We start from the raw sequence: 14245 nt of genomic DNA, 5'->3' as shown, positions 1-14245 counted from the left end.
TACAAGTCATAAAAGCCTGTGACTACTAAGCGATAGTGACAAAATGACTGCGAAAATGTCTTTCTCATCGCGGTGGTGTGGGTAGTTCCACTGACTCCAAATTATAAGGTTGGCACTGACTCGTAATGAGAATTCACTGTACTGTCCCCTTGAAACTCCTTAATTGTAAATTAATTTAAATTTGAGGCACGGAAGTATGCGACAGTGTCGCCAGATCAAGACTTGTTCCCCCACTCTAATTTCCCTTTCTACCGCGCTAATCCCCCACGCTCCCGCCGCGGCCCGGTCACGTGACGCGTTCCATCTCAGGCAAAGAGAGGGTAACTTTTTCCCCTCGATTCGTGCTCCCTCCCCTCATCTGGCGACACCGGTGCAATGTTATAGGACACAAGATAAAATGTTTGGGTATTGGTCAGGGTTGGCACTGACTCGTAATGAGAATTCACTGTACATAGACACCCGTCTCTTTCCTTAACAATTTTAAAAGGCTGGAAATAATTGCACGGTGTATCCAACACAATTGAATAGCGTAAAAATTTTTGGACAAATTCCAATAATTTTACGGAACCGTTCCACCGAGTGGCGCCGAGATTATGCCACGGGGCTATCTCCCGGAGTCTAATTGCGAACGGAGCAGCAACGGTAGAGGAGCGGGACTGTTGTTCTCGAAACGAAATTATCGAACTCGCTAAGTTCGTCAGCGGGCGAATGGAATTAGCGGAACTTCGTTCCCGGGAGATCGCGAAAAAGATGAACGAATTAAGCTGGCTTCTAAATTCCGGGGAGAATCGAGCGCAGCCAGGGTCGTGCCAGGTTCCGCGAACTTCCTCGAAGTTTCGTCGACGTTGTAATCAAACCTGTTCGTGCGCTGGTGTGCTCGAAAATCGCGACGTTCGGGGCCGGTGATTGCGACTCGTCGCTTCTTATCGTGACCCCGCGAAAATCGAACCCGTCGACGGCTGGGACGGAAGGGGGTAGTTTCTGGCCGGTAATCCCGACAGCGTGTACACCGTTCGGGGCTCTCCTGCTCGGGATAATGGCACTTTATTTGCATGCACGATCAATTTCCCCTGTTGCAGGCCGCTGAGGGGCGTAACGGCTACCGATTACATAATTTTCTTCGATATTAAAGCGGCACCCACCCTCTCCCGGCAGACCAGGGGGGTGAAGCCGTATCGCGTGCAACTTTGATGTGGCCCGGTCGATAGAATCGTCCAGCTAACCGGGGGTGTCTGGATCTATACGGACCACTGGGCCACCCTTGACTACCAGCCGCCATCTCATTGTTACGATTGTTTGGACCGGTCCGGGCGGGGGGCAGGGCGGCCGATCGGCCCCCTCGCGGAGCGTCAATAATTAACCAGTCGCGTAATTAAAAGTAAATAGTCGGAGGGGAGGGCCCGCTCTCGCTCTCAGCCGGCGCTCGTCGTTGACGCGGAAAATTTCATCGGCAAACCCACTTGAGCACGATTGCGTCCTTCCGAACGGCGGACCTTTTTCCTTTCGATCGCGAGGGGCTCGTGTCCCGAACGCTGTCCGTCAATTTTTACGTCGACGTGCGATTGGAAAAATTCGTAATTGCTTTTGGGGAAGATTTTCGACGCACAAAGCCTGAAAAAGGTTTCCTGACCAAATGTCCCTTGATTCTTCCTCTCCCCACCACAAAAATATCCAAGTACTCGGGTATTGTCTAATTACTGTGGAAGCGGAACAGATTTTAATTACATCCAACGCAAACTACGAACGCGATACGTTCACCGGGCGTCTTAGAATTGATGAACAAGCTGATGAAGTTATTTCCGAGCAAGTCGTGATAAAGTTACGTACCATATTCGTCGGAGAATTCCGACGAAGCGTCACAGAACCGACCAGCCAAATATAGGGCTGACACACACGGCTGCCACCGAATGGAGATAACTTCATAAATATCTTTCAGGACGTATTCGACTCCGAACGAAACCCCGCACGAGTCGCTGCCGTTCCACGCATAAATATCCATCGACCCGCATATCCCCCGTTGTCATTACCCTCGTAAAAACCAGCCGGCGAGGTAATCAATGATGAATCGACGAATTCGTCTCTCCATCGCTACAGGCGTCCGCGTTCGTTCCATTAACCCCTTCTACCGAAACGAGCGTGGCTCGTCAGAAGCTTTTTATGCCAGACAGGCGACGACTAGATGCAGTCGTTGCGAATCGTTGAGAAATGACCCGTCAACTTCCGCATTTTTGAATTGACGATCATTGAGATCGCAAAGACGCGTTTATAGGGAAATATTTCTTCAATATCATTCGCCAGAAATGTAAATAAATACATTCTCGTTATCCTTGCAAAGTTTACGGCCTGCGGATTTTACGCGTTCATGACAAAAACGGAAAGGTGAAATGCAAACTTACGATTAGACTGCGGATTTTATGCACTTTATCACAAGAATTACTAGGTGCAATCTTAACACGTTGAATGCCACGTCACCCGTACGTGGGTGACGGAATTATTTGTCCAGGTTCTAAAATGAATTTTCACGTTTATCATACATTTAATTTTTTTTCAATTTTTATTTCATTAAATAACTTACTTCGATTTTATGGAATTTTAGGGGTTTATAGTTTGGCGATCAAAGTGTTAAATAGCAAAAATATTAGAAAAATTTGAACATAATATTATATTATTTTCAATCTGCTAATAAGAAAGAAAATAAATTTCTATTTGACTTCAGTTCGTTGCAATTCAGGTAACAAACTTTTGTTTTGCATAAAGATCCGCAGTCTATTTGTGATAGACGAATTTAAAGATGCAGTTATATCTTTTCAGATCATTGAACGAAGAGATGCATTTTTATTTGTTTTCTGCCGTCGACTTAGAAATTCTGTATTTTGCATAAAGATCCGCAGCCTGGCGATGTAATGGTCGCTTTTAGCGGTGTGTAGATCCAGCGTTAATACACTCGGAATCGATGCGTATCGCGCAGCGAGCAACGGGCTCGAATAGAAGTCGGTCGCGGTCTTCTATTTAGTCGCCGGGACGTCCGATTTGAATGGTATCAGATCGCGAGAGAAGCCGTAAGCGCCACGACGCACCGAGAATATAAACGGCCGAGCACCGGCCGTGAAGAATCCCATCCGAGAATGTCGCGCGACGAGTTCGAGACGCATTTTCTACGCGGATGGTCGCGCCCCGCAGGCCGCCTCCTACTCGTCCAGAGGGAACCAACTTTTTACTCGATTTTTCCCGCGTCGATCCTGAGCCCGGAACGAATCGGGGGTGGTTCCCGATGGATCGCGAATCGCGGCTTATCTAATCGCCGAGCCTATCCCTTTGCACGCTGTCCCGTGACACGGCGAGACTTAATGAGAAATTCATTCGAACGTCACACCAGTTGAATCAATTTTCTCGCTATCTTATTGCTGACGCATCTTCGAATTTTTCTGCGGGACATTTTTTATGACATGTTTTGTTCCTTTGAATACCTAGAATAATATCCTCGAATATTACCGTGGGAGTTCTTTATTATTACGTGTATATTTGATTGGTGTACTTCGTTAGTTTAGATCTTTACACCTTTGGATTTATTTGTAGAACGTTTTTTGTTCAATTGTTTTAATCATTTTTTTTTTACTGTTTTTGGATTCTCGGATAATCAGATATCTTTGTGGATGTTTGTGGAATACATTTTATCGTGCCATTTTATTTTGGATTCTCGAACCATTCCCGGGTGATTTTGTGGAATAATTGTATTATTTTTTATAGAATGCTTATAATTATTATATTTTATTTACGTATTACTTTCTTAAATCTATTTTAGACTGCGATCCTCCGAATATTTTTCAATCATATTTCTTTACTGTTTTTGGATTCTCGGATACTCGGATATATCTTTTTGGATGTTTGTGGAATACATTTTATCGTGCCATTTTATTTTGGATTCTCGAACCATTCCCGGATGATTTTGTGGAATAATTGTATTTTACAGAATCCTTATAATTGTTATATTTTATTTACGTATTACTTTTTTAAATCAATTTTAGACTGCGATCCTCCGAATATTTTTCAATCATATTTCTTTACTGTTTTTGGGTTCTCGGATACTCAGATATATCTTTTTGGATGTTTGTGGAATACATTTTATCGTGCCATTTTATTTTGGATTCTCGAACCATTCCCGGGTGATTTTGTGGAATAATTGTATTATTTTTTATAGAATCCTTATAATTATTATATTTTATTTCCGTATTACTTTTTTAAATCCATTTTAGACTGCGATCCTCCGAATATTTTGGAATCGTATTTCTTCTGATCCTCAAAGTATCCCTGACACCTATTCATACAGAGTGTATTTTGTATTACTTTAATCCCCTGAATATATTAATATATGTTATCCAATAACATATTAAATGTTCTCTTTATATTTTGCAATGTAAACGACGCTCTATATAAACCCCTTCGACATAATCCAATATTTTAATCACTCGTGAAATTTCAGGAGCGAAATTGGAAATTGCACGTAGCTGGATTCGAACTCTGGCCATCACGGTGGCAGTACGACCCGCAGGCTCATGAGCCACGTACATAGATTCAGTTAAGCATGATACATTAGGTTATCTGGTGCATGAACTACCTCCAAGTCGATGATCTACAGCCTCGGGGCAAGGTTTACGCGTCGCGGAAGGGTTAATAATGATTTTACAGCGACAGTAACCAGTTTGATGCGAGTATTTCTATTATTTTCCGACGGTGAAGCGGGGGGGGGGGGCTTAATGGGCAGGATCCAGAGGAGCCCGGTGCACCGTCTTTTGTCTCGGCGTCGAATATTACATCGTCCGAGGGTTAATGGAGGCGAAAGGAGATTAAACCCGTGGGAGAACGCGCCTTTTGTTCGTCGATGGACTTACCTTCCTCGGTCAAGTGAGCGCCACCCATTTTCGTGCCGCCGCCTGGAAAAAAAAGGAGAACGAACGGGCTCTAGAAATGTGGATGTAATTCAGGGCTAAGTGGGTGAGCCACGGTAATTGACACGTAAAAGGGAGCGATTCTTGGATTCCCTCCGATGGGAACCGGCTCCGAGAAAATATCCTCCGCCGCCCGGGCTTAGCGTCGCTCGCTGCCGTTACTATTGCTCGCCGTGCAGTCCTACGGCGGCGTTATTAATTTCCATTCTGTAGCCGCGACCGACCAACACAACCGCACGATTTTGTTTTGCAATTTCAAGCCGCCGCGCCGAAGAAGGAAGGAAGTATGACGCGGCGGATTCGCCGAGAAGCAAATTGAATATCACGACGTGCAATTCATTTCTTCGACGAACAACGAGATTGATCCACAATGGAGTTAAGACGATCAAATGAAATATTCCTGACAGCGAACGCGTCAAGACGTAATCGTATTTCTTTGAGCGCGACAGGAAATAAGATTACCCGGGCTTTCATGGCCGGGGCTCTCGCTGTTGATATTGTCCGAGGCTTCCGGGCACAACTGGAGCGACAATTATCTTCTCTCGAGAAAGCGGGCTATATTCACGTTCAATCGGCAGCCGCGGAAAATGTAAAAATGGATACTGTTAGTCGGTTATGCAAGCAGCAACTACTTCGTTCCTCGCTGCTCGACAATTTATTCTGCGAATTAATGTTATTCGCGAGTTTGACTTCTCTTTATTTTCACCGTCGGGCAGAGGTTAATTCGCAAAAGGAAAGTTTTACCTACTTTCGCTCTTAGTGAGGGAATTTGCTGAAGAACCGCAGGGCTATTTGCCTGTGTCAATGTTAAATATTTTGCGGGCGCCGCACAGTGGGCAATTTGGACAAAATCGGATTCAAAGTCAAGGAACTTTCTTTTTTAAATGAAAGCTGCAACTTTGTAGAATATGGGATAAATAGATTGATTATTACCATCCAATCGTTTCAACGAAAAAATGACTTCATTGGTTTTTGTCACAAAAATCTATTTTTTGCAAAATCCTGAGGTCGTAGACAAATTTTGAGACCAGATTTGAAATCAGCGTGAAAAAATCCATGGGAAATGATGTATAGCATGTTAAAAAAAAAATTTTCCGCGCGTGGTATTGGAAAAACTAAAATTTTCTTGAATTTGTGCGCGTTTAACGAATTTTCTCGAGGTTGAATAACGTTCGTACCACAATCTCTCTATTTTTCCCATATTCTACAAAGTTGCAGCTTTCATTTAAAAAAGATTTCATCGCTCTACCTCATTCCTATCGAAAGTTCGTTGATTTTGAATCCGATTTTGTCCAAATTGTCCACTGTGCGCCGTTTCCTCACTGTTTGTCAAAGAGAAGTGAATTTATTAATGGAAAGCGAGACGTAGGAGTCATAGAGCCTACTCGAAACAAAGTGTAGAATTTCTGAAGACAATCTACAGTGAATGCTCGATTTATGTCAACAACGTGGGTCCTGCCAGCGTTTTGTATCGTCTAGGAGACGTGCGCGAGCCGTGTTTATGTTTATGTTTACACTCCTCGGCGTCCGAGGCCTCTCGAGCTTCGCGGACCCTCACGGTGTAACCCCGCGGTAGTGGGGATAATTCTGCGACGTTTAACATCCAGGCCTTGGCGACATATATAGAGAAATCACTGTACCTACAATTACGTAACCTCCAACTGGTGAGACAGGACTTCCGAGATTTTGTGAATCATTTTAATCGACAATCTGGACAATTTCAACCCCCTTACGTTCACCAGAGTGTAAAGTCCATCTTCTCTGGATACTTTCTATGAAATCAACACCAGTGAGAGACGGTAGCAATTACGTGATCAATCTCTATTGTTTTGAAACTTTTCTCCACATATTGACATTTTGCTGATTAAAACGATACCACGACGCCCATAACTGTAATACCGTACACCGAGGCATTACCGTACTACAGTGTGAAAATTAGGAAAGGTCTCACCAGTTAGGGGGTTAGGGGAAGAACACGTGGCTGGCGGAGGATATTTCCCGCGTGAACGAAGAACGGTTTATCGGAGGGCCCGAGAGTGTCGTGACAAGTATAGAATAGTGTTCGCTCGTGACTTACTGTTGCAGAGGCCGCTGGTGCAATTCGCCACGCTGATGTCCCTGCCCTGGCAAGGTCGGCCTCCGTGGCTGGGTGGCGGATCGTCGCACGACCTCCTCTTCGTGTGCGTGCAGTCGCTCCCGCACACCGACCATGCCGACCATCTGGACCATGCACCGTCCACCACTGGCCGAGGGACAAAGAACAGAAAGAAAAAAAACCGGATGCTCGAAGATCGAACGTTGCTCTTGTCCCGTTGCGGAGTCGTTAAGGCGACTCCGATCGACGTAAAGCGACAGTAAAAAGTTACGGCTTCGTAACTCGTCCCCTCCCCTCCCCACCCCCCACACGTCGAATCTTGTTCGAAACCCGGTACTTGTCAATTCGGTTAGGTCCGAGCCGGGCCTACGTCGCTTCTTTTTCCCCCGTTTAATTGACTCGTACCGGCACGTTTTCCCCGAGGGGCAAAACGAAAAAAAAAAAAAAAAGACACCGGAGCGTCCGTACACCTTTAATCTACGGCTAACGACTCGATAGCGACGATACTTACAAATTATTCCGGTGTCTTTTACTTTTTCTTTCTTTTTTTTCTCTCTCCACGCTCCGAACCGTAGAAAGACCTAGCCTCTGCCAGAGCAATCGTTCATTTCCAGTTTTTGTCTCGAATTATGTCTTTAACGCTAGAACCACCGCGCGAGTCGAAATAATTGGATTGTTTGCTCTGCAATTAGCGGAATTGTGAGCGTGCTCTCGTGGAAAGTTGTTGAACGGCAAGTTGCGGTAACTGCGGGTTAAGCGACCGAGACTGTTATGCAAATGTAGGTTTTTGGAAAAAAAAACAGTTGAGCCATGCATTCGAGATCCGACTATTCCGCGAACAGGATATCAACCCTTGGCACTCGAATGGCGACTGTAAGGCGTCGCTAAATATTGCTGTACCGTTGTTCAAAATATTTTTCACATTATTGAATTTGTTTGATAATATACTAAACGTTTCAGTATTCTACGAGTAAATTGCCATTTACTCCACATACAAAACCACCATTTTAAAAGGGAAATATTCCAGGTCGGAAGAAATGTTTCGTTTGGGAGTTAAAATAGCTTCGAGTGCAAAGAGTTAAACTGTTTTAAACTTTTCACTGTGCCGAGTTCTAGGAGTGTAAGAATCTAGTAAACGCGTACAATCCGAGCTCTCGACAATGGTCGCTCAGCATTTGAGTAAATGCAATCTTGTCGTTTACACTAATCGTTTCTAGTGCTCGGTAGATCTAGTGCTGACGCTAATCTCGGTTCCACAAGAAGCAACAACATCGAAATCGTTCTTCGTGGAAAAACATATTTCCAGTATCTTGTGTTCGGTCTTTCCACAGTTACGTAGAGTAAGGGACCCAATTACTGTGGGGGTACCATTTACTGTGGGAGCACCATTTACTGTGGGGGTACCAACTACTGTACCCATATTAATTATACTTATTTTGAAAGCATAATGCACATTAAAAAAGAGATATGTAACATAAATATTAACTGATTTTAATGAAAAAATTTAATGTATCTTTTTTAATATTCATTATGCTTTAAAAATAATTACAGTTATTGTAGGAAAAGTAATTGTTACTCCCACTAATGTAGGTAATGGGGTCCCTTACCCTAGATCGTTCTTTTTGCGAGTTCCATTTGTGCAAACGAAGACTTACCTAAAGTGTTGGTGAACTCTTCCAAAGCACCGGCTGTTCCAAAGTAAGCGTTAGACAGAAAAGACACGTGGGTGCGTTAACGAAAGCGTACACAGTTAGTCGGTGAAAAGGAAAGCGTGACACATTGTGTAATCGAAAAATTAACCCCTCGTCTAGAACGTTGATTAAGCTTCCTCGAAGTGCATTAAAACCCGATGACTCTTTCCCGTTCCTTCGCATGGAGATAAAAACAGCCAAACCGCAACCAAAGGTGAACAACCGGGACAAACTACTTTGCTAGTTTATAATCAATTAATCAACCGTTGCAAACTTCATTCGACTCTTCCAGCTTGGAGAAAATGTTCTCTGGGCGTACTCGAACTTGGCTAATTCTTGCTTATTACATCAAAATTCAGAAATTAATATTGGCCAGCTGAACTAGACGCGCGTCCGTTTCGAGATAAAGGAACTTCGTACTTTCTCGAAATAATTGAAATCGTACCAGTAGTATCATAGCGCTATACCAGGAAAGCTTCTTAAGACTTGCCGCGTCTTCCAGAAATGGTAGACGGAATTATTTCTCCTGATTAATAAATGAATCTTTGCATTAATGCAAATTTCGTTGCGGTCTGCTGAACGCAAGAAAATTGGAAAAGTGCTCCCGGCATCGTAAATCTGAATATTTCAACGTTTATTTCATTCGACACGTTACTTTGATTTTATGATACTTTTGGTACTGGTGGATTGGCAAAAGTGTTAACAGCCAAGGGTAGTCACGTGACTTTTTCAGAGTCAGCAATTTCCGTTCACAGCCATCAGCCGCTGATTTAAAATTCGTCTTGGTCTTGATCCGACGGGTCTTAACACGTTCACGGACAGTAAAAATTTCAATGAGCTGCAAAAATAGACAGGCAATTTTTCTTGAAACTAGTTGTACTATCCGAAATCTGATTAGACATAAACAATAATAATAAGTTAACTGTCATTAGTAATGACAATTGAAATGCATATTAATCACAAAAACAAATTTCAATTTGGAATGTATATTAATTACAAAAACTTAAGGTTGTATAAAATTAAATGAATAAAAATTGGCTTTAAAAGTTGAATCTAGCATTCACGTCCGGGAACGTGTTAAGTCTGTGACTAAACTTGTCACATTTTTTGCTCCGTATTATCGATATCATGAATTCTGACTCGCCAGAAACGTGCTCCAAGTTTTTGGCTTTATTTCGCAGGGAATCAAGACAAAATATAGCTGAATTTGTAGCCGGAGATATTTTCTAGCGCGCGCTACTCTCGATTTCATCCAGAAAACTAAACCAATGGCATAAAAATGCTTGGATTCCACGACATGGCATCGTCAATTTTTGGCCTACTTCTAACGCTTATATTACCAAATATCTGCATAATCTCGTCAGGTCGTGACCAGCGCGCGCTAGATTGAACCTTCCCCTTTCGAACGAGCCCTTTCTCGGCGAAAAATATTCTCATATAAGGACGAAAAGTTGAGGCACGTGAAACCATTTTTCGCCTATTTTGGTCGGTAACGTGGTCACTCTACCTTATCGCGAATCTACGGAGTCTTCTTGGCTGTTAACGAGTTGACCCTGTTCTTTGATCAGGTTTAGAAACAACGCGTCATGACTGTGGATCTTTGTTCATTTCTGACGGGACTGAATTGAATCGTGAATGAAAAGAATTGGAGAATATATTATTTCTAATTTATTATTTTGGTCGGTAACGTGGTCACTCTACCTTATCGCGAATCTACGGAGTCTTCTTGGCTGTTAACGAGTCGACCCTGTTCTTTGATCAGGTTTAGAAACAACGCGTCATGACCGTGGATCTTTGTGCATTTATGACGGGACTGAATTGAATCGTGAATGAAAAGAATTGGAGAATATATTATTTCTAATTTATTATTTTGGTCGGTAACGTGGTCACTCTACCTTATCGCGAATCTACGGAGTCTTGGAAGACTTTGATCTTGCTTCCCGTCTACCTCGAAACGGATCTGAGAAACGCGGCCAGTGGCATTCCTATGCAACCGCGGGTGCACCGTTCCGGCTGCATCAGAATTCCCGTGGTGTGACTCGTCGGCAGCAGACGAGGGGTTAATATTTCACCTGTCGCCTCCGCCGCCGGCGTCGCCGCGGACCGTCGTCGATGGACGTTGGCCCCGAGGAGCGTTTCAATACACTCCGCACGACTCTCGGGGCTGTGGCGCAGGTGTCTTCGGAATGTCGCAAACGTTTTCGAAAGGTGAATACAATTTAAGAGTGGCGACGACGGAGGCAAACAGACGACGACGACGCGGGATGGCGGGATGGGAGGGGGGTGGGGGGAGGAACAACGACGACGAAGACGGCTATGGTCGCGCAACAGATAGTCGACCGTGAGAGGGAAAGAGGGAAGCTCGTAAATCAAACGAGCGGCCGCGCCGCTCTTCGGCATCGGTAATATTGGTTTGTCGTCGCAGAACCTGCTTGGCTGTCGTCTCCGAGCAGCCCACGTACCGAACGACGATACCCTTTCCTCTCTTTCTCTCCCACCGAGATCGAACACGGTGGAACATCGCTGAGAAAATAGACAAGGAAGCCACGCCGTGGCAGCAGAACCAGCAAGAAACCACGATCCGCGGAACCTAACGGCGACGTTAACGAAGCGAGATGCTTCCTTGGAAATCTCGTGTAAGAATGGCGGGAAATAACGCGGTTCTCTACACCGACGATCGTACAAATCGGAAAATGCTATCTGCTGCGAACCGCGTGGCCATTGAACCCACGAATCCTCATCCGCAAAGCTTCATTGGACCGTAAGTGTTTCGTTTTCTCTTTTGCAACGTAGGGTGTCATAAGCTAGGGCACTGCTTGTATACTTCCGGTCGAAAAAGTCTTTTTTCAATTGTACACCTGTCGTGTTTAATCAACTGTTTTTCAAATCTGACACGTCTTCAATCGAAATTCTGAAACTAGGTTTATCGGACCCGTCAGAACGACGGGTTCTAATTTTTAGATTCACGATTATTGTAAAGATTGCGTGTCTGGAGAATTATTGAACAAGTTTATTTCTTTGGATACCTGAGATCATTTCAAGTAACCTTTTCCTTTGCGAAAATGTTCTCCGCGGCGTCGTTACAGAGTTATTAACGAAAAACACGGACCAATCAGTGCGCGGCTACTGCGGACCGATTGCGGCTCGGCCAATGCCAACGCCGCGCTCGGCGGGGCCTGTGCTCTGATTGGTCCGTGTTTTTCGTTAATAACTCCTCAACAAAGCTGCGGAGAATATCTTCGCAAAGGAAAAAGTTACTCCAAATCACCTCGGGAATCACCTCGTTCAAGGAAAGTTACATTTTTGGGACACCCTGCGTAATAATAAAAATAACTAAAAATTTGGATAGATGCATTCCTGCAATTGTTATAAAGTACTGTAAAATGGTCGCTTTTGATGTTCCGTAAACCTAGTATTAAAAGAAGGAAGTTGTTTCCACAATATGGTACACAAAACAGCTATGAACTAACATTATTGAGACTTCGGCATTGAAATATGAACTTTGACGACAGGAAGCAACAACGCTGGAGAATCTGCTTTGCTGATTCCAGTTTCGCTGAAATTGTCTTGCGCTTGTTTCGCTGCGGAAAAATTGGGACTTACCGGGACAGTTGGTGCAGTCCAGCTTCTGCTGCGAAGGGCCCAGGCAAGGCTGTCCCCCGTTCAGAGGCGCAGGGTTCGTGCATGTTCTCGTTCGTTTCTGGCCACCTTTCGCGCATCTCGAGTGACACTCCGACCAGGGTGACCAGGAGGACCATCCGCCGTTCACTGCAATGGAATCGACCAAGGGATGTATCTTCGTTGATTCCCACCGAGCCACTTTTAGGGAGCAGACAGGAACGGAGGTGGAGGAACGGGGGATAGATTCTCTGTCGGGCCGTGGACACTTGGGATTGGGGATGCTTTCGTTTCCTTGGCGACTGCTATCGGCCGGAGCGTAATCAATTGAGCTATCTCACCCTGGAGATTCTTTTCCTCTAATCTAATGCGGGGATGCCGTCTGGACCGAAGTGTATCGCAGTCTGCCGGTAATTGATGCATTAGGACGTCTAATATATTTCTGAGCGGATCGCTGCTTCTGTTTATTCGTTCTGAACATTATTGATCGCGAGATGTATGCACTTCCGAGAAAAATAGTTATTTCAAATATGTGTATATTTATTATTATAATATACATTTATATGTGTATATTGAAATATGTTTCAAATATTAATAACTCCCACAATCTTTCACAACACGCGGAATAAAAATTGGTGCTATTACTACACATCTGTATAAATACACCCGCAAAATCTCAACTCGCTGGGCCCGACAGTTTTCTTGAAATTAATTTTCAAAGATACCAATCAAAACGCTCTAGACTAACCTCTTCAACACTTCAGTCTTCCATTCAATAATTGCAAAAAAAAAAATAATACATCTTCGCAAAACGAATATTGAGGAGCTAAGACATTTGATATTACTCTGCAAATACTCTTAGACCGTGAAGCTGTTAAACAAGTTGCCACAATTGATTCGTCAGGTTAAATATGATGTTTTATGCTCGTATTCTTTCGTGTCGCCGTTGAAGGGACGAAGGCGACCAGGATCCAGGTTGTCGGAGGCAAGAAGGGTGCACAGGGTGTGATGCAGGATCTTACCATAAACCGTGAGGCTGACGGGCTCGCTGAGTCTCTTCGCAGCGATGTTCTCCGCCACGCAAGTGTAATTCGCCTGGTGGCTGAGCTTCGCTTGGCCAACAAGAAGGTGTCCCTCGCTCGACACTAAAAGCGTGTCGGACTCTATGTCGAGGGGCACGTTGTTCCTGAGCCAGTAGACCCTCGGAGACGGTATTCCCACCGGTGGCAGACACCTGAGTTCGGTGCTCTGGCCCGCCTCCACCGAGACGGAGTACGGCGGCGACTCGAACTGCTTCTTCAAGTCTGCGGAAATGGAATTTACGAGGCTCAGAGAGAGAGAGAGAGAGAGAGAGAGAGAGAGAGAGAGAGAGAGAAAGAGAGAGACAATAATGGCCGGGGTACTAAAAGAATCGGGAAAGTTGGACAGAAAGGATTGATGCCGATATTCCGCATTGTTTCTTTTCTTCTCCCGTTCTCTTACCCTCCCCTTATCGTTCCTTTGTAAGCTTTGTTTATCGCTGCTGAAGGAACTTGTTGCCTCGGGAAGGAGCACGAGTTATCGTCGCTGTTTTCGAGATGCTCGTTTCAAAGGGACGTTACGTAAGCCCGACGGTGAGCAAACGGTCCTACCCTAAATTGATTCTCTTAGAAACTACGGTCATTGCTTCGCCTCGCATTAAGGGTCGGAATTAAATAATGACCGAGCGCGCTGGAATCAAGATAATTAGGTGGGGCGAGGCTAAGGAGGATGAAAGTTGACTTCGCTGGAACACGATCGCACGGATGGATGTTGCGCAAGCTCACGGTGCAAAAGATCGTTCGTACTTGCACGAGTTTGCGTGGGGCTTCGTTCAATATTATGTACATATTAGGGGTACCCATGAGTAATCAATT

At 44.5% G+C, this 14245-nt stretch overlaps 1 protein-coding gene across 3 annotated transcripts in view; it reads right to left on the bottom strand.

Moving 5' to 3' along the window:
* The window catches only part of LOC143365294 (netrin receptor UNC5C), an 87660-nt gene that overhangs the window by 17009 nt on the left and 56406 nt on the right, over positions 1 to 14245 (bottom strand). Inside the window, exons 4-8 of one of the 3 annotated variants that reach the window (XM_076805349.1) lie at positions 13373 to 13654; positions 12336 to 12500; positions 8697 to 8729; positions 7024 to 7188; positions 4890 to 4931 (exon numbers count right to left, since the gene is read on the bottom strand). In XM_076805349.1, the coding sequence (XP_076661464.1) occupies positions 4890 to 4931; positions 7024 to 7188; positions 8697 to 8729; positions 12336 to 12500; positions 13373 to 13654 (687 nt within the window). The remainder of the gene's footprint in view (positions 1 to 4889; positions 4932 to 7023; positions 7189 to 8696; positions 8730 to 12335; positions 12501 to 13372; positions 13655 to 14245) is intronic. The other 2 variants (XM_076805350.1, XM_076805351.1) reach the window with 2 other exon arrangements.

The sequence above is a fragment of the Halictus rubicundus genome, chromosome 2, assembly GCF_050948215.1.
Source record: "Halictus rubicundus isolate RS-2024b chromosome 2, iyHalRubi1_principal, whole genome shotgun sequence".
Lineage (NCBI taxonomy): Eukaryota > Metazoa > Arthropoda > Insecta > Hymenoptera > Halictidae > Halictus > Halictus rubicundus.
Note: the sequence above shows the minus strand (reverse complement) of the source record. Positions and strands in the feature narration are given on the sequence as shown.